The 21,192-nt window shown below is 57.9% G+C and overlaps 6 protein-coding genes across 6 annotated transcripts; 4 read left to right on the top strand and 2 right to left on the bottom strand.

Annotated features, from left to right (window-relative positions):
• Positions 1–81: 81 nt before the first annotated feature.
• CCOS01_00657 (fungal specific transcription factor) lies at positions 82–2,875 on the top strand (the record flags this gene model as incomplete). Its single annotated transcript, XM_060448854.1, has 8 exons — positions 82–168; positions 232–255; positions 344–462; positions 514–1,046; positions 1,104–1,405; positions 1,457–1,942; positions 2,008–2,246; positions 2,320–2,875. The coding sequence occupies 8 exons, from the start codon at positions 82–84 to the stop codon at positions 2,873–2,875; spliced, it is 2,346 nt and encodes a 781-aa protein (XP_060320292.1).
• A 2,585-nt stretch (positions 2,876–5,460) lies between these two features.
• Positions 5,461–9,169, top strand: CCOS01_00658 (NAD(P) transhydrogenase beta subunit; the record flags this gene model as incomplete). The annotated part of the gene is made up of 6 exons (XM_060448855.1): positions 5,461–5,569; positions 5,669–6,835; positions 6,890–7,342; positions 7,392–8,918; positions 8,985–9,059; positions 9,135–9,169. The coding sequence occupies 6 exons, from the start codon at positions 5,461–5,463 to the stop codon at positions 9,167–9,169; spliced, it is 3,366 nt and encodes a 1,121-aa protein (XP_060320293.1).
• Positions 9,170–10,898: 1,729 nt separating this feature from the next.
• Positions 10,899–11,902, bottom strand: CCOS01_00659 (uncharacterized protein; the record flags this gene model as incomplete). The annotated part of the gene is made up of 3 exons (XM_060448856.1): positions 10,899–10,997; positions 11,046–11,120; positions 11,168–11,902. 3 exons carry the CDS (start codon positions 11,900–11,902, stop codon positions 10,899–10,901), a joined length of 909 nt encoding a protein of 302 aa, XP_060320294.1.
• Positions 11,903–15,247: 3,345 nt separating this feature from the next.
• CCOS01_00660 (glycine cleavage system H protein) lies at positions 15,248–15,883 on the top strand (the record flags this gene model as incomplete). The annotated part of the gene is made up of 2 exons (XM_060448857.1): positions 15,248–15,371; positions 15,480–15,883. 2 exons carry the CDS (start codon positions 15,248–15,250, stop codon positions 15,881–15,883), a joined length of 528 nt encoding a protein of 175 aa, XP_060320295.1.
• Positions 15,884–16,170: 287 nt separating this feature from the next.
• On the bottom strand, positions 16,171–17,226 carry CCOS01_00661 (porphobilinogen deaminase; the record flags this gene model as incomplete). Its single annotated transcript, XM_060448858.1, has 1 exon — positions 16,171–17,226. The coding sequence occupies one exon, from the start codon at positions 17,224–17,226 to the stop codon at positions 16,171–16,173; it is 1,056 nt and encodes a 351-aa protein (XP_060320296.1).
• A 1,406-nt stretch (positions 17,227–18,632) lies between these two features.
• CCOS01_00662 (uncharacterized protein) lies at positions 18,633–19,375 on the top strand (the record flags this gene model as incomplete). The annotated part of the gene is made up of 2 exons (XM_060448859.1): positions 18,633–18,906; positions 19,005–19,375. The coding sequence occupies 2 exons, from the start codon at positions 18,633–18,635 to the stop codon at positions 19,373–19,375; spliced, it is 645 nt and encodes a 214-aa protein (XP_060320297.1).
• Positions 19,376–21,192: the final 1,817 nt, after the last annotated feature.

Below are 21,192 nucleotides of genomic sequence, written 5' to 3' on the forward strand. Positions count from 1 at the left end.
TTGGACCCTTGCTCCTCGGGTACGACCTACCCTTAAAGTGAAGCCATCTGATCACATTTGGAAATATCTAACCGAGCCGCAATGGACACCGGATCTTCTGCCGGGGCTGGTGCGGGTCTCTCCGCTGCTGGCGGCGTGGGCGGCGCCAATCTCCCCATCAAACGAGCGGTAAGTAGACCCCCATACTACCCAGTCGTTGTAAATCACGCCGAAACTAACTTACACATTTAGTGTGATGCTTGTCGTGCCCGTAAAGTGCGTTGTCTCTCGTCCTTCATTGGCCCATGTCATCATGTCACTCGACACCATCCATTGGACGTAGGGCTGACTGTGTGCTTCGTAGATTCGCTGTGATAGAGAAGAACCATGTGCTCACTGCCAGCACGCCGGCATCGAGTGTAAGAACACATCGGGGCTCAAGCCCAAAGAGAAGAGAACTCGCATTCTCATCACCCCTCAATAGTTAGTCTCGCCTTTGCTCCCTTGCACCAGGTCACAACTCACACATCCCAGTGAGAAGAAGATCGACCTAATAGACCGCCGCCTCGACGGCGTAGTCCGCCTCCTCGAGGACCTAAAACTCCAGTTTCCCCTCCAAGCACCATCAGCAGCACCGTCAACCGCACCATCGGTCTCGGGATCAACCGCCACACCCGGCGGGGGAGCAGGAGGGGCAGTATCAGGGGGCCCGCCGGCGCCCATCCAACTCAAGACGGTGGCTTCATCATCCATCTCAACAACACCAGCCAGCACTTCCACGCAGCAGCAGCACACGACGGACCCCCTGGTCGAGGGCGAGTCCTCCATGACGGCCCAGTCCATCTTCGCCCACGACTTCCTCCGCAAGACCGTCGGCGACGGCTCCTCGGTGCTCGAGATGCGCGAGACCCTCGACGCCCTGCACTCTCTCGTCGAGGCGCTCCGGCACCAGCCCGCGTCGCACGAGCTGACGTACCCGCAGGCGAAGCCCGTGGCCCGGCCGGCGTTTGGCGAGTGCGAGATGCCGCCCGTGCAGTCCGCCGTCAACATCATCCGCGAGGCAAAGGGTGCGTAGTCTCAGGTCACTATGCAGTTCAGGAAAGTCAGACTAACGTCTCAAATAGCCCAAAAGACGCTGGGCCTCGAGTGGGTGACGACGTTCCTCCACCCGGACCACTTCACCGACCTGGTCCTCAAGGTCTACTTTGCGCCGGCAGAGTTCAACGAGGCCGAGTTCATCATCGTCAACGCCGGCCTCGAGAGCCTGTACACCGACATGACGCAGTCCAAGACGGCGACGGCGCAGCTCAGGGAGGAGTGCGCCAAGATGGGCACCCTCTGCCGGGGGAACCTCCAGACCGCCCTCGCCAACCTGCCCCTGCACCTCCCGGCCACGATGGACATGATTGTTGCCCTCTTGTTTGGTGTAAGGTTCTCCCCCACACATTCTTCTTACATCTGTAGCTAACATCGTCAGGCCTACCACGCAATGGAAGTAGCAAAACCAAGCCTCGCCTGGACCCTCAACGTAGCCTCGGCCCAACTCTGCCAAACCCTAGGCTACCACCGCGCATCCCCATCATCGTCGTCCTCATCCACCTCCACTACAACAGGCACGGCAACAGGCCCAACCGCCGCAAACCCAGACGACGAGGAATACAAAATCTTCCTCTTCTGGTCCGTCTACTTCATCGACAAGTCCCTCTCCCTCCGCCTCGGCCGCCCCTCGACGATCCAGGACTACGACATCACGGCCCCCTACCCCTCGAGCGCCAGCAAGATGCACGGCGCCCTCATGAGCTACTTCTGCCTGTGGGTCGTTGTCTCGCGCATCCAGGGGAAGACGTACGAGCAGCTGTACAGCCCCGAGGCGATTGCGCAGCCGAGCGCCGTGCGGGAGGCAAGGGCGAGGGGATTGGCGGCGGAGTTGAGGAGGGTTACGGACCGGACGCAGGAGACGCATGTGAGTTGCTGTGATCGTTCAGCCCACGAAGTTGTTGTGAGGTTGCTGACTATTGTGGCCAACAGTCGCAGTATTTGAAGTCGGCCATCGAGGCGGTGGGAGAGAACACGATGGAGTTCTTCAACGTGTCGGATGAGGTGCTGAGACTATCGCTGATGACAATCATCTATCGCGCCGTCCCCTCGCCCCCCGGGTCCGCGACGACGTTTGGCACAGAGTGCATCAACGCCGCGAGGGCGACGCTGCAGCGGCACGAGGATTGCATGGCCATCATGGCGAAGGATGCGTACTACCTGTTTCCCATGTACATGAACTGGTGCGTCCTCTCTTACATTCCACTCTCCACGAATTCGTGCGTTCACACTAACAACGCCCAGGACCATCCTCTTCTCCCCCTTTGTCCCCTTTATCGTAATCTTCTGCCAGGTAATCGAAACAAGCGACACCTCGGACCTCGCCCGGCTCCAGGGCTTCGTCGCCTCGATTCAGGGCGCAAAGGAGTTCACCGAGGCCTCGGCGCGGCTGTGCCGCCTCTTTCAGGTGCTTTACAATGTCGCGTTCCGGTACGTCGAGATGCGGAGCCAAGGCAGCAGTGGGGGCGGCGGCAACGGGAACAACAACAGCACGCAGCAGCAGCAGCAGTCGGAGGAACAGGGCCAGGAGATGGACAAGTACCTCACGGCGCTCGGGTTCCCGCCGGCATCTGGGCACCCGCAGCAGCATGCACAGCAGCAGTCGTCGGACGTGGGGTCGGAGCAGATGTCGGGGATGACGGGCGGAGGAGCAGAGGACGGGATGAACGGTGCCGGTGTCGCGGGGTCGGGTGCGCTGAACCAGATGATGTGGATGGGGAATGCGGCGCAGTTGGAGGATTGGTTTTATAGCAACCAGCAGATGATGGGGCTTGTTGAGGATGATGACTCGTTTTTGTAGTGAGCGGTTTTGGGTGTAGACATTGTTTGGCGATGGAAAGGGGTTGGACATGGCGATAGACACTGGGTTTGTGACGGGGCATCATGGCCAACGGAAGGCGAGGTTCATGTTTAAAAAGCCTACAGTGGGAAAAGGAACTCTGGACTGGAATTAGAAGAATACCATACAGTGCGGCTGGGAGTAGACCCAGCCCATACACATACATCGTCAACCCGTCCCGGTCACCCCCTCTCAAGCCTCATCACCATCCAGGTCAGCCTCATCTTGCTCAGTAGCCAAGCCAACCACAACCGCGACGGCCAACGACGGCCAGAAACCACAGCCTTCATGACCAGCGCATCCTCCTCATACCACAAGCAAACGGGGGTCCAACTCCCTCGGGCGCCGTGGCCCAGTGGAACACTCAGCTGGGGACGGGGGATTTCCACAAATCTCTAAGGAGATGGACCTCGACCTCTTGAGTTCGACTTCACTTTCAGGGTACTCTTTTTTTGCACATTTGAAGTCTTTTCTGTTGTGTTTTGGGTTGCAACTGAGTTGGTTGTGTCAGCTGGTTGATCTGGTTGTGAACCATCGTCAGCTTGGAACTCCCTACTTGTCAACGAAGTTTTGACCATTTGGCGTCGCCGAGGAATTGACGACGAGTCGATTTGAGCCCTTCAGATGATGGGAAAAGGCTCAAAAAGTCCTTGGAGAAGACTTTGGCTGACGCCAGGTTGTGGCTAGGAGATATAAAAGACTATGGATTTGGAGTCCTAGAGCAACTCTATCGATTGAGAAACTACACGCTGCACGGATCAGATGGCATTGGGATGTTGTCAAGACAACCGGAAGTTAAATCAAACTTGTTTGGAATTCTCTTCTAAGGTTGCCGAACGATCGCTCCCCTCTAGACGATGCCAATGGTACGAATGGTGTCGAGTATGGTAGCTCTCCACTGACCAATGACCAACCGGTTCAAAACATCATCTACCCCCTTCGGAACGTCGGGCCTCATTGGTTGTCTGTAGGTTCCATCTGCCTGACGAATCTGCACTCGCTCTCTCTCTCTGCTTCGTCGCTCCGAACCAGCCGATGCACGTCTGTCTGCGCTGCCTTCCCTTCTGTGCGTTACATGCATGCCATGCAATGCAAAGTCGCGGATAGCGTTCTCGTGTTTCGTGCATGTGACACGTTCGTCTTGACTTTTTGGACACTTTGCTGTGGATCAAGTGATGACAGCAAGACTTGGAGATTGATCTATACTCCAGCCTTGGGTTGCCACGATGCTGAGAGAGGGTTTGGAGCATCAAATTTGCCAGACTATAAAGATGCTGGCCAAAAGTCGTCTACATCAGAGCCGGAAGAGGCGGGATCTTGAAAAAGCCAGCTGCATGTCACTGAGACGCGGGAAACAAACACGGGACAGGAACATGGGCCAAGGGTGCTCGGCCTCCGTCTGGGAGAGCATTAATCAGCGCTCCATGAAGTCTATCAGTGTTTTAACAATCTCCCATCGGACGGGAAGGAAAACTGGTCCCGATGGATAAAATGGTAAAAGGCACCTCCAGCTTGGGGAGAGCAGGCCTGGATCATTGCAGGCTTATCGGGCCTTATCGACTTATCGCGACCTCGAAATGGCGGGGGATAAGACTATCCCCCGTGTTTTAGCGCCGTGTTTTTAGTGCCCGCGGCCCCACACCCCGCACTGGAAGACTGGAGAAGAAGGGAAAAAAGGGGGGCGAGTACATACGGAGTACGGGGTACGGGGCCAAGCTGCAGCTCCTTTCCCTGCACGGAAGCATGCACCAGACCACTTCCACCAACACCTCACACCACCAATGACCACATCCGTCGAAAGGTACCTGTCCAGTGCCTTTGAACTCCTACACAAGATGTACTCTACTTAGCGTCTGCGACATTGTCTTGCCTGAATTGTCCACCAGCTGTCCTCCCAGAAAGTACCGCACTTTCGTACCGCACATGCCAATGAGGGGAACCTTGGGACACAGCTGCGAAGGGGGGTAAAAGCCAACTTGGCAGACCGCGCAGACTACTCCAAACAACATCCTGCTCGGGTAGTGATTGGAGGAGCTTGGAGCTCGCGCTGCGACATCTGCGACACGCCTGAACCGATTCTGCACTTCCCGTCTTGGGATGCAACGAACCTGGGGGGAGAGAACAAGGATCCGGATGCGCGGGTGATGGGCGAGGGAGGGGGGGGCAGCAGCCATCACCTCAGAGTAGTGACGAAGACGAGGACGAGCATGGAACAAGTCCAACGGCCGACCAAAACGTGACACAGTACAAGCTCGTTGTCTCGTTGTTCTCTTCTCTGGCTGCAAAAAGTCAATCCCAACTCTATCCAGTTCACATCTTCCAACTTCCTCCTCCCCTCTTCTTCCTCCCATCTTCACCTCTCCCTATCGCGTACCGTCGCCTTCCCTTTGTCACAAGTCGACACGGTAGCTTGGAGCCGTTCCCGTTTCCCTGCCACCCAACCTCGTCGACCTCAGGCAGTGGTCGCGAGCAGATGAAAAGGCCCTGCCCGACATCCTCGTCGCCCCGGCTTCGTTAGCCTGGATGCTCGAAGCCTCGCCGCTGCAATGGCGAATCTCTCCGTCCTGCGGCCGACTCTGGCCTACAACGTGTGCTCCTCCCGCGCTTCTCCCGGCCGGCTCGTCGGCTCCCGCGCGTGGCGGAATGGTCTAGCAGGTAAGCTACCGAGGTCTCGGTTCTTGCGGGAGCAACCAAGAAGAAGAACCTCGCCCAATTGCTTCGGCTAACGCAGTCTACTCGTTTCCCTACATGCAGCCGTAGCACCGGTATCTGTCGTCGTCGCCGCCGGCAAGTGGCAGTCCACCCACGCGCGAGCCCGCCGCCAGACGAAAGCTCTCGTCCCGGCCGTCTCGCCCCGGCCTCTCCAGCTCATCCGCCATGCGTCGGTCGTCTCGGCGGGTTCCAGTGCCAGCGCCGGCCCCACTGCTACACCGGCAGCAACCTACTCAACCGCCGCGGAACCGCAGTCCGTCCCCTACGCGCAGCTCACCGTCGGCGTGCCAAAGGAAATCTACCTCAACGAGCGCCGCGTCGCACTGACCCCGCAGAACGTGGCCCTCCTCCTCAAAAAGGGCTTCGGCAAGGTCCTCGTAGAGCGCGGCGCCGGCGCCTCCGCCGATTTCCCAGACGAGGCCTACGACCGCGCCGGCGCGACGCTCGTCGACCACCCGCAACAGGTCTGGTCCGGCGCCGACGTCGTCCTCAAGGTCCGCGGCCCGATCCCGTCCGAGATCGACCTCATGAAGGCGCACCAGACCGTCATCTCTTTCCTGCAGCCCGCGCAGAACAAGCCGCTCGTCGACAAGCTGGCCGCGCAAAAGGCCACCTCATTTGCCATGGACCTCATCCCGCGCATTTCCCGCGCCCAGGTCTTTGACGCCCTCAGCTCCATGGCCAATATCGCCGGCTACAAGGCCGTACTCGAGGCCTCCAACAATTTTGGCCGCTTCCTCACGGGCCAGGTGACGGCCGCGGGCAAGATCCCGCCCTGCAAGGTGCTCGTCATCGGCGCCGGCGTGGCCGGTCTTAGCGCCATTGCGACGGCGCGGCGGTTAGGTGCCATTGTGCGCGGCTTCGACACGCGTCCTGCCGCGAGGGAGCAGGTGCAGTCGCTCGGCGCCGAGTTCATCGAGGTGGACATCAAGGAGGACGGGTCCGGCGCCGGCGGGTACGCCAAGGAGATGTCCAAGGAGTTCATCGAGGCCGAGATGAAGCTGTTTTACGAGCAGGCGCGCGAGGTCGACATCATCGTCACCACCGCCCTGATCCCGGGCAAGCCCGCGCCCAAGCTGATTACCAAGTCCATGCTCGAGGCCATGAAGCCCGGGTCCGTGGTTGTGGATCTGGCGGCCGAGGCGGGTGGCAACTGCGAGAAGACGAAGCCGGGCGAGCTGTACGTGTACAAGGACGTCAAGATCATTGGTGAGTTGAATGGAAACCCCCCCTGAAGAAAATCCCATTGACTTACACACTCAGGCTACACCGACCTCCCTTCCAGACTGCCAACGCAGTCCTCGACGCTCTACTCCAACAACGTGACAAAGTTCCTGCTCTCCATGGCTCCCAAGGACAAGGAGTTCGGCATCGACCTCGCAGACGAAGTCGTCCGCGGCGCCGTCGTCACCCTCAAGGGCGACGTCCTGCCCCCGCCGCCCCGAAAGGCCCCGCCCCCGGCCCCGCCACCACCGCCCACCGTCGCGCCCGAAGCCGAGGCCGTCGCCCTGACCCCCTTCCAGAAAACCTCCCGCGAGGTCGCGACCGTCACGGCCGGCATGGGCACCGCGCTGGCCCTGGGCAAGATGACTGGCCCGCTGTTCATGGGCAACGCCTTTACGTTCGCGCTGGCCTCGTTGATCGGATACCGCGTCGTCTGGGGCGTCACGCCCGCGCTTCACTCGCCCCTCATGAGCGTCACCAACGCCATCTCAGGTCAGCAGTCTCCTAGCAAAATGTAGAATCTCATAGCTAACAGCCCAAGGCATGGTCGGCATCGGCGGCCTCTTCATCCTAGGCGGAGGCTACCTCCCCCAAACGATCCCCCAAGCCCTCGGCGCCGCCTCCGTCCTCCTCGCCTTCGTCAACGTCTCGGGCGGCTTCGTCCTCACAAAGCGCATGCTCGACATGTTCAAACGCCCCACCGACCCGCCCGAATACCCCTGGCTCTACGCCGTGCCGGCAGCCCTCTTCGGCGGAGGCTACATCGCCGCCGCCGCCACCGGCGCAGCGGGTCTCGTGCAGGCCGGCTACGCCGTCTCCTCCGTCCTCTGCATCAGCTCCCTGTCCAGCCTCGCCTCCCAAGCGACCGCCCGCATGGGCAACATGCTCGGCATGCTCGGCGTCGGCTCCGGCGTGCTGGCCTCCTTGCTGGCCGTCGGCTTCTCCCCGGAAGTGCTCACGCAGTTCGCCGGCCTCGCGGCCCTGGGCGGCGTCGCGGGCCTCGTCATCGGCAAACGCATCACGCCCACCGACCTCCCGCAGACCGTGGCCGCGCTGCACTCCGTCGTCGGCCTCGCCGCCGTGCTGACCTCCATCGGCAGCGTCATGGCGCACATTGACGACATCTCCACGCTGCACCTCGTCACGGGCTACCTCGGCGTCCTCATCGGCGGCATCACCTTCACCGGCTCCATCGTCGCCTTCCTCAAGCTCGCCGGCAGGATGTCCTCCAAACCCCTCGTCCTCCCCGGCAAGCACCTGCTCAACTCGGGCATGCTGGCCGCCAACATCGGCACCATGGGCGCCTTCGTCACCCTCGCCCCCGGATCCCCCGCGATCGCCGCCATGGCCCTCTCCGCCAACACGATCCTCTCCTTCGCAAAAGGCTACACCACCACGGCCGCCATCGGCGGCGCAGACATGCCCGTCGTCATCACCGTGCTCAACGCCTACTCGGGCTTCGCCCTCGTCGCCGAAGGCTTCATGCTCGACAACCCCCTCCTCACAACCGTCGGCGCCCTCATCGGCGTGTCCGGCTCCATCCTCTCGTACATAATGTGCGTCGCCATGAACCGCTCCCTCACAAACGTCCTCTTCGGCGGCATCGCCTCGACCCCGGCCCAGACAGACTACAAAATGGAAGGCGTCGTGACGCAGACAAACGTAGAAGACACGGCCGAGGCGCTCGTCAACGCGGAAAACGTAATCATCGTCGTCGGCTACGGCATGGCCGTCGCCAAAGCGCAGTACGCCATCAGCGAGATCACGGGCATGCTCCGCTCCAAGGGCGTCAACGTCCGCTTCGCCATCCACCCCGTCGCCGGCCGCATGCCGGGCCAGTGCAACGTGCTCCTGGCCGAGGCGAGCGTGCCGTACGACATCGTGCTCGAGATGGACGAGATCAATGACGATTTCGGCGAGACGGACGTGACGCTCGTGATTGGCGCCAACGACACCGTCAACCCCATCGCTCTGGAGCCCGGTAGCCCGATTGCGGGGATGCCTGTGCTCCAGGCGTGGAAGAGCAAGCAGGTTATCGTGATGAAGAGGGGCATGGCCAGTGGATATGGTGAGTTTTTTTTTTGGAAGGCATTGCGAGATTTGCGTAGAGGCGCCTGACTGACCGCGGAAACAGCCGACGTACCGAACCCCATGTTCTACATGCCTGGAACACGCATGTTGTTCGGAGACGCCAAAGTGACTTGCGACGGTTCGTGGCCCTTTTTTTTTTTTTCATTCCTCCTTCGTGTATCAGACACGGTGTACTGATCATACCCCCTCACAGCAATCAAAGCAGCCGTCGAGACTCGAGCAACATAGATTCTAGAGAGATCTCCGTATCGCGCAGAATACAAGACACCTCCGGCTGGCACCCCATGTTTTTGGACTAGGAAAGCATCTGATCTTTCCCCTAGAGGCGCTGCATCTACAAAGGAGCTCTTCATCATGAACACATATCTCTTAGCTATTTCGGTTCTCCAACCCCCTCCCCCCTTTTTCGCTTCTTCCCTTCTTCTAGTTCAGCGCGTTTTGTATATACTGTGATCCAAGGACGTAGCGGTAGTTTCTGTTCGCCAAGGTAGTGAATCGCAATACATGATGTATCAAACAGAAGCGCCAAAGAGCTCAAGTGACTTGACATGTGATAGACTTGGGGGAGGGGAAGAGAGAGAGAGAGAGAGAGAGAGAGAGAGAGAGAGAGAGAGAGAGAGAGAGCAAGCTGCCGGAACCAAAGACAACACACCAAGCTCGGTCCTCCTCACAAATCCCAGAAAACCAAGCCATGATCAACGGTTTCCTACTTCCCTGCTCGCTACCTTTCAGACCTCTCTCTCCACGTACAGTCAAATAGCCAACACATCTGTTCCCCAGGCAAAACCCAACAAACCCGCCGCGAGTATACTCTCGACGACGAGAGATACTCTCCAAGCAGCCGAGCACCCATCTCGCAGCCACGAATACGGCAGTCCAGCTCCGACAGCACTGGCAGCAGACATCAAAACCACATCACAGCACGACACATCACAAAGGTAGGAACCCTAGCAGATATCCCTGAAACGGCATCTGGAATTGCAATTCCGTTGGCCTCCTTGCCTCAAACGGCCAAAAAAGGCCCTTTCACAATATTCATTACATGGTTTGTTCCCCCCCTCTCTCCTTCCTCCTCCATCTCAATCCCCCGTTTGATATGCCGCCTTGCCCCAGTCTCCCCCAAGAGGAAATAGCCCGCATGGTGGAGAGGAAAAAAAAATAGGGAGGCTCTCAAAGTAAAAAGCACGCGTGGTGGAATTACTTGTTACATGGTGTGGTCTCTTTCTTTCTTGTATCAGGTCAATCCGTCTCCAGAGACCATCCCAGATGAAAAAAAACAACAACTGTGTGGGTGTGGTTGGCAGTGGTTTAGTAGTGTCAAGAATTCGACAAAAAAAAATCTCTGATGGAAAAAAAGCAAGTTTTGCTGCCCAAGATTTTCTCTCCGGAACAGTTTCGCAGCGGCCGTTACGCCTGGAAACAAGACGGTGAGCACTGCTCTGTCTCAACACTCCATCCCCCTTTTCGTGGTGAGAAGGGATCGATCAAGCGAGCGAGGCCCACCGCCAGACCGTAGTCCTAAAATGCATCTCATCCCGCCCTCCAGCCATTCCGCCGTGTCCCTACCAATCTTGAGAAGTAAAGGTTGAAGAGATATGCAACGCCGATTGCAATCAGAGAATGAGGAATGTGTTTGTGTGTGATGTGTGCGCGATTAACCAGACTGGTGACACTGAAAAGCGCTGTGATCGGGCCATGGAGGCCATGTTGGTAACAAAAGAAAGAAGCGAGTCGGTTTGTTTTAAGGGGCTGATTATGCCAGGGAGAGCCATGTAGGGTGCTCTGTATAGTCACTCGTTGTCGCCTGGTGCCAGAGATGACTGTTTTGGTAGCTCGGCTGATGGATGCCAGCATGGATATCGAAGGTCGTAAGGACGTAATGGGTCATGATCCATTCGTTATGGGCGGCCGAGACGATTGTAGTTGGCGCGAGGCCACATCAGACCGCTGACGGCGATCAGCAGGACTGATACAGGAGTAGCGGCTCTCCGACGTTTTCGATTTCGGGAATGGTGCACTTGAGGTCGAAGGCCTTGGACAGCACAATCTTGAAGATCTGTAGATGGTCAGTCAAGTGCGATACCACAGCGAAAGAGGGGCTCACCTTTTGCACGTTGATACTATGGCTCGTGCTAGAGAAGATCAACGCAGCGCGCATTGCCTTGGCGAACCGGCGAGCCTGTTCTGTCAGCGCCGAGATACAAGAGAGACTTTTTGACGACCTACCTGGTTCGAGATCTCTTCTTGGTCCTCTCGCGGAAAGTTGACAAAGTGGTCATACTTGGTGCCCACCAAGATGGGGATGGCCGTCTTGTTGAAGCCCCTGCCTTGCCTGTACCACTCCTTGATGCTGTTGAGGGTGCTCTTCCGTGTCAGATCAAACATGAAGAGAATGGCGACGGCGTCGTTGCAGACCAGCGGAAGCATGTTGACAAACTCGCGCTGGCCGCCCAAATCCCAAATGGAAAAGGTGATTTCCGTATTCCGGATGGAAATGGTCTTCTCCATAAAGTTGACGCCTAGCGTCTGGATGTAGTCCTCGTCCCAGCTTCCTTCCACGTACTTGACCATGAGACTGGTCTTGCCGATTTGCGCATCGCCCACCATGCCGACCTTGATGACGACGTGGTTGCGACCGTTGCTGGCGGCGGCTTCCGCACCGGCGCTGCTGCGCGACGCATGGTCGGCGTAGCCTTGTTGCGCGCCGGCGCCGGAGAGTCCAGAAGCAGGCCTTGAGATGGACGGGGCGTTCACGGGAAGTGGTGGTGTGTTGTACCGATCCGAGTGCTGCTCTTCGGGTCGCGGGGATTGTGGGAGGCCATGATCGAGGGACTGACTTGTCTGGTGTCGCTGGGGCTCTGGGTGGTCGTAGCCGTTGTTCTGGGCCACCTGGGGAGAGGCATCGAAGGCACCGATGGTGTCGTCGGGGTGAGGCTGCGCAGCCAAGTGATCGTGGTCCATGGTGTCGACTGCGTCGTGGAACTGGGCCGGTGACCCCGCGGACAGTGTTGAGGAATCCAGCGTGGAGATTCGAGGGTGCGGGACGGGAGGCTCCGTGTCGAGCAAGGGGCCGGAAAGATGACGATGCTGTAGTTTACCGGCTTGCCGATGAGCGAGGACAAGTGACAGTCGGCGCCGAGTCCCAAAAGAAGGTCGAGGAGAGGGCGGCAGGTTTCAGTTCAAGCCCGATGATGGCTTCATGGAGCGCTTGCCAGGGCGGCGGCGCGGCGATCGATGGGGTAGCAAAGGGCTGAGTTGAAACCGGGCTATACGAGATGGTATCTGTCACTGATTAGGGTTGGCGACGTCGACGCAACTCGTGGAGGTGAACAGGTGAGGTGGGAGAGAGGGAATGAGTGTTCAGGCAAAGATGTCTCACCTAGCCTCTCCACACACGCAAGTCGAGAGGAAGAGAGGAGGGACAGGAGCGTGGTGTGGACGGTACGGGACCTTGAGACGGTGCGGTGCGGGAACAAGAGAGGGGATTGGACGACGAGTTGAAGCAGGGGTTGCCCACCTCGAGCTGAGCAATGGGAATGGGCCAGACGAACGTACCGGCAGTGTGTAGTATCAACAGGCGACGAGTGGCCGAGTTGCAGGAGCCGGGCTTAGGCTTGACGACAACAGGAAGCCCTCGACTTGGTGTGTGGGTTTGGCGAAGAGACGAGGTCGAAAGGTGTCGGGTTGCGGCAGACGGTGAGGCAAGACAAGGCGAGCGAAAGACAGAAAGGGTCAGGTATCGACGACGGGACGGGATGGCGATGAGATGCGGCGGTGCGGTACGGATACTCGATGGCAGGAGGAGCTGGAGGTGACGGTCATGGAATGTACCGAAACGGGCCCAGGGGAGGAGTCAGGGTATGGGGATGGAGTAGCGGAGATCCAGGCAAGGCCAAGCACCAAGGACCAAGCACTAAGCACCCGTGGATGTCAATGTCAAGCGCCGGGGAAGTTGTGCGCGTCGGGGTGCACTTTGAGATGGCGGATTGTGTACGGAGTATGGATAAACGGGAATGCTGAGGAGATGCTTGTGCGACTTTGTTGTGCTGTGCTGCCCCCCGTTGTCGTGTTTTGGTGCAAGAGAGGGGGGAGGGGGGACGATGGGATGTCAGTGCAACATAACATTAGGAAGTACGTACCTCGCATGGTGCGAACATGGACAGGCACAACTGGAACTAGCAAAGGGAAGCAAGCGACTCTTTGGCTTGGTTGATTTAGCGGAGCATTAGGTACCTTGGTGAGGCACGCCAGCGCAGGAAAGCCCAGGGAAACGGCAAGTCAGGGCCATCCCCAGGCCATGGCGCTTATGGCAGATCGAGGAAGGGAGGTGCGACAGGGGGCCCAGGGGAAAGAAAGCAGCCAGTCAGACGGCCGGGATGGATCCTTTGGTACATTTCGTGCACTGGCAATGACGCCAAAGTTGAGCAAGTACGAAGTATCTACCTACCTTAGGCCACGGTTGTGTGGAGAAGACGCGAGACGGACGCGTTTTATGCACACAATCCTCCAGTACACACTACACACTACACACTACATTACATACTACGCACTACACAGTACCTGAGGTAGTACTCCGTAGGTTGGCAAGCAATGTTTGTTCAGCCGCCCCACGCACCATAGGTGCATCTCCCTTTCGTGCACTAACACCCCTAGCACCTTATGATGGGAGATTTGGTGCTATTGCTTTCGAGGATTATGGATGATGCATCACGGGCGGCGGCATTTATGGAATCGAATCGACGCACACACACAACCCCTCGTTTATTAATACTTGCCAATTTTCTTCCATTCTTTTCTTCCTGTTTTTTTTTTTTTTCAATCCCTTCCAGGTCCACCGACTGGTGGGCTATTGGGCTTCTTTCAGCTTCGCCTGAAGTCAGTGGGACTCGACAGGGACACATTCGACGGTGGACGCACCGTACGAGCTTCCGTAGCGAGGGCAAGGCACTGAGACAAAAACGTTCAAACGGACCAGCCGAGCCTCACCAAACAAGGCACAACTTTCGAGGGCGGTGAGCCTCATGTCGTCAGTCGTCACTCGTCAGGAATCACATCTGCCTGGCTTGCAATCGAGTTCCTCTGCAGACATGAACAACACCACTGTTGTTGACAGCGCCTGCAATGTTGACAACTAGAAACGCCGTCGTTTGCGACGTGACATTGGCCGATTCATTCGTGCAGCTGCAGCTCGTTGTCCGGTGCGCAGTGGGAAAAGCACAGCGCCCAAATGTCAATAGAAAACTTGCCCAAAGTCAACAACCCCCATCACGCTCGGGTTCCCATTACTTAAGCGTACGCGACATGGGACGATGCACAGAGTCCCGGGCCCGCGCTCGAACCTCAGGCTCCCGCTCAGCAAACACAACAGGCCTCTGACCGCAATTCCAGAATGAGGCTATTGCCAACTCTATCTCTGCCTTGGAATAAGATCCCGACCTCAATTGTAGGGCGCGCGAGGAATATCCACAGAGGCTTCGTCATTCCGGAGCAGAGACCAGATCCAAAGAAAAATTCAAGATAAATCAGCCGGAAGGGAAAAAAAAAAAAAAAAAAAAAAGGAGAGGGAACCAAACTCCAGGTGTAGAAAAGACCGATGAGATCGAGACTAGAACGTTTCCGCCATGCAATTTCGCAGGCTCGAAATGGGGAATTCATGCAAACGGCATGAGGCCGTTGTAATAGTCCACCACGGTCGACCACGTTCACCTGGCACCCGCCCGAAATACCCAGACCAAGAGACGGGACACTCCCGGATGGCCTCGCAACGGACTCCTGGCCCGCTCCGTCCGAGCTCTTGGGCTCATGCCCGGCTGTCTACGTCGTCGTCTCTTGCTTCCTGCTCGCGGTGCTTGCTTCCCTGTGACTTGTGACTGACACACTGCCTCAGGTGCGCAGAGAGACTGGCAGCAGACAGACCGAGACTGGTTGGAGACTTCCAGCGAGGGCGCTCTCGGCTTCCCCTCCTATCGCTCTCCCCCCAACCCAGCGCGGTCTCTTATCGCCCTGCATCCAATGACCCCAACCTGGCTCTTGCGGCCCCGGGCCGATGGCAGTCCGCCCAAACAGCCATGACTAAGGCGACGGCGGCTCGAGAAACCTGTTCCCTGATTGGCCCAAGCGCTGGTGTTTGATGGAAGAGTTCCCGGTCTCGGTAGGGCGGTACGTACCAACCGATAACCTATCAGCCGCCCAGGCCCCAAATCCCCCCGGAAGCTCTAAAGTCGGCCGTTCTGACCTCATTCTCAAACTCCAAAAACCTACCACCACTCTTCCACATCTCTCACGACACAACCAAAAACCTCCAAAATGGCCTCAATTGCACGCAGCATGAGGGCAGTCCGCCCCTCCGCCCTCTCCCAACTCACCAAGGCCGCTCCCCGCGCCTTTTTCCCCCGTCCCGCGCAGCGCAGCTTCTCTACAACCCCCAGCAGTGAGCTCTCCCCCCATACCCCCCCCAAAAGCTTCGGCTCCCCACCCGAAGGTATCAAACACCAAAAAGACTGACCCCTCGGACCTGCTTCCGAACCATCGTCGACAGGCTTAATACGCAAGTACACAAAGGACCACGAGTGGATCGACCTCAACGCCGACAAGAAGACGGGCGTCGTCGGCATCTCCCAGTACGCCGCCGACGCCCTGGGCGACGTCGTCTACGTCGAGCTCCCCGAGGAGGGCGCGGAGGTCGCCCAGGGCGACGCCATCGGCGCCGTCGAGTCCGTCAAGAGCGCCGCCGACATCAACGCGCCCATCAGCTGCAAGGTTACCCAGGTCAACCTCGGCCTCGAGGAGAAGCCGGGCACCATCAACAAGGTGCCCGAGGACGACTCCCACGGCGGCGGCTGGATCGCAAAGGTCGAGGTCGACGAGGCGGGCGTCCAGGAGCTCGAGGCCCTCATGGGCGAGGAGGAGTACAAGGCTTTCACCGCTTCTGAGGATCACTAGATTGGATGGTGAGAAGGGGGAAGAGAGAGAGAGAGAGAGAGAGAGAGAGAGAGAGAGAGAGAGCAATGGTTTGGTTAGATATAGGTAGCCGGCAGTTCAACCGGGCAGAGTGTGTGTCTGTACTATACGCCAACGCCAAGCGGGTATTCACTTTCGGGGTTTGCGGTTCAACAACGTGGTAGTCACCAACATAGAGCAATGAGAGATGATGGTCATCAAATGGTTCCAGCGGGAACAGTCTATTTTCTTCCGTTTGGTGTGTTTTATCCGATTGTGTCATAAGTTCGTCACGCAGCAGCATTGGCCGCCGCCGCAGTCTCCGCCGTCGCAATCTGGTCACCCGGCCGCGCCTGGTTGATATCATCAAGGATCTTCTGCGCGCCCCCGTCCACCAGGTCCTGCGCCACGAGCTTGCCAAAGTCATCCGCCTCCTCCCGCGTCGCAATCGTCTCGGTCCTCTCCGCGTCCACGCCCTGCGTGCCGTCAACGTGCACCACCGTCGCCTTGAGGCGCAGCTTCTTGCTCCCTGCAACCTCAACCCAGCTCGTCTCGACACCGATCGGCACGCTGCACCCGCCCTCGAGCGTGCGCATGACGCTCCGCTCCGCCACGCACGCCAGCATCGTCGGCTCGTCCTCGAGCTCCCTCAGCACGCTCAGCACCCTCTCGTCGCCCGACCGCGCCTCGATGCCCAGCGCGCCCTGTCCGACGGCATGCAGCGTGCCGCCGTTCTCCGAGTCGAGGTACTGCGAGATGCGCGCGCCGTAGTCCATGCGCAGCAGGCCCGCGGCGGCGAGGATGATGGCCGAAAAGGGGCCCTCGGGGTCGTCGCACTTGCGCAGGCGCGTCTCGATGTTGCCGCGGACGTCGGCGAACTTCAGACCCGGGTGGCGGCGCTTCAGCTGCGCGATGCGGCGGATGCTGCTGGTGCCGATGACGCTGCCCGCGGGGAGGTCGCCCAGCGTCTTCCAGCCGTGCTGCTCGGCGAGCCCGGCCTTGAAGACGACGACGTCGCGCGGATCCTCGCGCTTGGTGACGCAGCCGAGGGTGCAGCCGTCGGGTAGGGTGGTGGGCATGTCCTTGAGGGAGTGGACGATGATGTCGAGCTCCTTGGCCACGAGCTTCGCCTCGAGCTCGTTGGTCCACAGGCCCTTGCCGCCAAAGTTGTAGAGCGCCGTGATCTGGTCCTTGTCGCCGAGGGTCTGCATGCTGTGGATCTCGAACGTGGCGTCGGGGCGGGCTTTGGAGAGGCCTTCGACGACGATCTCGGTCTGCTTCATCGCCAGCGCCGACCTGCGCGTGCCGACGTGGATGGGGGTGCCGTTCTCGGGTGCGGCGGCCATTGTGACGGGTGGTGTGGGGTGTGTGTGTGTGTGTGTGTGTTTGGGATTGATGTGTCGTCTCTCGGTGCAATCGACGGTTCTTTGCCGGCTTGAGCGAGGTCAATTGCGAGTTGTTGGGCTGGCGTGAGGTGTGTCGTCGAACTCGAGAATTGAATTTTGGCTTCGGAGTTTGGCAAGTTGGAGTACTTGGCAGGCAGGTAGGGGCGATGGCGGGGATGGAGGGGTAGCACGAGAGCAACCACAAGTTCGGTACTGTGACGGAACTGTAGCCGACACTGTGTCTGCAGGGCCCCGGGATCCACCGCCGCCGCCGCATCTCCGAGCCTCCGACTGCATCCCGTCAGCTTCAAGCCGAACTTTCGTCTTTCTCGAATCAGACGTCATAGCATGGTCCCCATCAAAATGGTGATTCCTTAATCAGTTCGGCTTCGGCAGCTTCAAAGTCGGCATCGGCTTGTCGAACCTGATGATATCTCTGCAGACCCCTTTCCTCAACGCCTGAAAGCACACAGAGCTCTGGGTGTGCGTGGGAGCATCCGCCATCGTGCAGGGCAAACACCTCTGACGTGTCGAGGCACAGAACACGATACAACCACGATGCTGATGATTTTTGAATTGCTCCTATTTCCCTAATCTCCTTGAGACAACACGCTGCGACGTAAGGTGGTTCTCTGGCCGTCACGGTCAGGGGAAGAATCTCGGTGATGCCCGATATGTGCAAGCTTAGGTAGGAATCGAGGGGCACAGGGGAACACCGACTTCGTGTTCTTCTTCTGGGGCTATCTCAAATTGTGACAATAGCCCGTTGCCTTGGGTCTTGACGTGGTCGGCATGCTCTGCCTCGTCGAGTCCTGTTGCACCCGTGTGGACGGGTTACTGTGTGTCTCTCGAGATCGGATTGCGGCAAGTGAGGAATTGCGATGACGCGGAACAGATGCAGCTGTCAAAGTGGCATAGGCCTAGTATCGTCTTGTCGTCTTCAGAGTTGACAACGTCTGCGGTCGTAATAGAATCAAGTGTCTATCGAAACAAGCATGTCTTTGATGACTCTTCTCTGACAAATTGGGCCAGATCAAGTGCAAGCATATCCAACTAGAACTATGAACTGACTTGTCTTTACGTCCATACACACTACGGTATCACCTCCATCACGGGTGCAACGGACAACGTGTAAGCTACATCAGCCGAGTCCACGAGAAGAAACGTCAGACAATGTTCAACGTCCTTCGACTCCTCTCGCCCAAACATCACATCATGACGAAGAAGTTGGACGTCGACAATGTGTATAAAGCGAGCTGTCAATCACGCAATCCCGTCCTTCCCATCACCAACAACGCCAGAGTAGCGGCAATCATCTCTTCGCATAACCAAGACACCAACTCTCCCAGCCCTCCCACCACGCAGACATGAAGTTGAACATCCTACCACTGGCCACTCTCCTGGCCTGGGCCTCTGCCGCGCCACAAGACCCCCAAGTACCGCCAGTCTCAACCTCCATCACGACAATCACCGTCAACGGCCAGCCGCCCGCGCCCACCGAGCCCATCCCAAACAACCCCGGCCCGGACCCCGTCCCCGCGCCCGCTCCCTCAGGCCCAGCACAGCCGGCACCCGCCCCCGGCGGCGCCCACTGCGTCTGCGGCGCAACCTACTGCGGCAAAGTCCTCGTCGGCTTCCAAGGTACCGTCCGCAACTCGTCCTCCTCTCACATCGCTTCTCCCACGTCTCCAGACAAAGAAAATCTCCCCTTCTCCCACGAGATCCTAACACCCCTGCAGGCTACACAACCGAACAAGTAGGCCAAGGCTACTGCGCAACCCCGGGCACGAACTGCGCCGCCGCCGCCCCGGCCGTCGAGTCCCTCGAAAACACCCTCTTCGTCTGCATCTGCCCTCCCGGGCAAAAGACGGGGTCCGCCATCGAGCTCATCTGCCCCTGCCAGGGCCGCTGCAAGAACGACGAGCCCGACTTTATCGGCCGCTGCGAGACGCCCTGCAACCTCGGATGCGCTCCCGCTGCTTCTGCCGCGCCGTCGGTGCCGAGTGCTAGCGCTTCTGCCATTCCCGCTGCGCCTGCCCCCGTTGACGCGTTGCCGGTTCCTGTGCCGGTTCCGGCTGCGCCGCCTGCTGCTGGGAGGAGACGGCCGTAGTGTTCTCTCCTCGTCGCTATTCGGGTTGTCCTACGAAGGTGTAGTCGGGGCTCTATTCTCTCCATTTTACTAATTATCTTTCCTCCGCGTCTTTGTTGCGGGTCAACGATGACCGGGATAGGGTATTTCATAATTCAGCACCCCATGAAGGGTCTGAGTCCTGCGCTCTTTTTTAGCTTGACTGGGTTGTCGCAGAAAATAGGCTAGCTGTGCTTTGGAGAGATCGCACATTCTCTGGATCTAGATACCGGACATTCATTCAAAGTTTTGAGTACCCAACATCCATAGCCTTTTTTCGATGTGACATGGACTTCTGAACGTTCCAGATTCGTGAATTGGACCTTGCTTTGTTCATCATGATGGACTGGCTTACTCCTGAGAGGGAAACCCAAGGAGGGGGACTCGTGCTAGTTGGCTTGTAAGAAACGGTTGTGGTCAGCGTGTCATTGATCCAATTCTCCAACAGCCACAACTACTTCGCAACTCGGTTCCGATTTCCTTAAAGCATGGCAAAGACAAGCCGTAGGAGACCTCGAACCGACCGTAGACTGACTGACTGACCGTCTGCCCGGGGCCGCATGATTCTAAGGTGAGCAAGAGACAAGTCTTTGCAATAGTAGTATGCTCTTGTGGGAAAACCTCTTACCCCTAAACAGACTGTTTATCGGCCACCGACTTTGGGCCATGTCAGTATTGTGTGGCAAGCGTATCACCTTGGGTTCCACACCGTGGAAGGTATGTAGAGCCTCAGGACACTCCAAGAGGCATACATGTTTCCCTCTCTGGATTGAGAAGATGGGTCTCAAATGGGGTCTGATATCCTGATGGCTTGAATTCCGAGGGCGAGGCATCAGTGGTTGAAGCGAGCTTCGGGTCGGTCATTCTTCGGTACTTGAGGAGAAGCTGAGGGAGAAGGGAGAGTTGGGGGTTTGGAATACTGCTCACCCATAGGCCGGTATTCAATAGTCAGAAGACTTCGTCAGTGTTGAGATGCCGGCTAAAAACTCGAGAGTGAGTCAGCCAGCCTCATGTCAACCAAAGTCACGGCCTCTTCCACAGAAACTCTCCACGACCTCATCCTCAGTCAACATCACCGGGACACACCAGCACAAAATTCAGTAAAATCTGTATCGTATTCTTCTACCTATTACATCCCATTCATCAAAGCCGAGCCCATGTTCAGTACACCTTGGCGAATTAACCCCTGAAAAGACAAAGTCAGCTTCTTGGCGTGTCCAGTATGTCCTTGAAAGAAACAAAGGTATTGTGACAACAAAATCAGACGTGATCAAACGTTTTCTCAGCAACCGCACATTGGTGCGTCTGAGTGAGCTGGGTAACGTGTAGGACTCATCATTTTGGGGGAGGGGGAGAGGGGAAGAAAGAAATAGAGGAACATACCATCGAGGAAGACCGTACAGCCAGGCGTGAGTAACCACACCGTCCCAAGTCCTTCCAAGGGGCAAATCTTGCCAGATGCTGACCAACAGCTCAGACTTCACACCAGCCAGAGACAGGTCTGCATTGTGGTGAAAGAGTTATTAGTATCATTGAGCCAGCACGCCCCCCCAAAAGCTGAGGCGACGGGCCCGCTCCCATCTATGACACACAAAGAAACACAAGGAAAATTACAAATGTTCTAAGTTTGTTCCTCCTCCGGGCGAGAGAGCATGAGGCCCCCTTTGCTGCCATCGCCCGGTAAGATCATTTCGTCTTTTTCTGCAATGATGCCCAACCCCACCCCAGTTCGCCAAAGGCACAAACATACAAACGTCGTCAGCCTCCCAGGTCGTCATACACGTCCGACTGTAGACCCC

Source organism: Colletotrichum costaricense (genome assembly GCF_030867565.1).
Source record: "Colletotrichum costaricense strain IMI 309622 chromosome Unknown Scaffold_1.1, whole genome shotgun sequence".
Classification (NCBI taxonomy): Eukaryota; Fungi; Ascomycota; class Sordariomycetes; order Glomerellales; family Glomerellaceae; genus Colletotrichum; species Colletotrichum costaricense.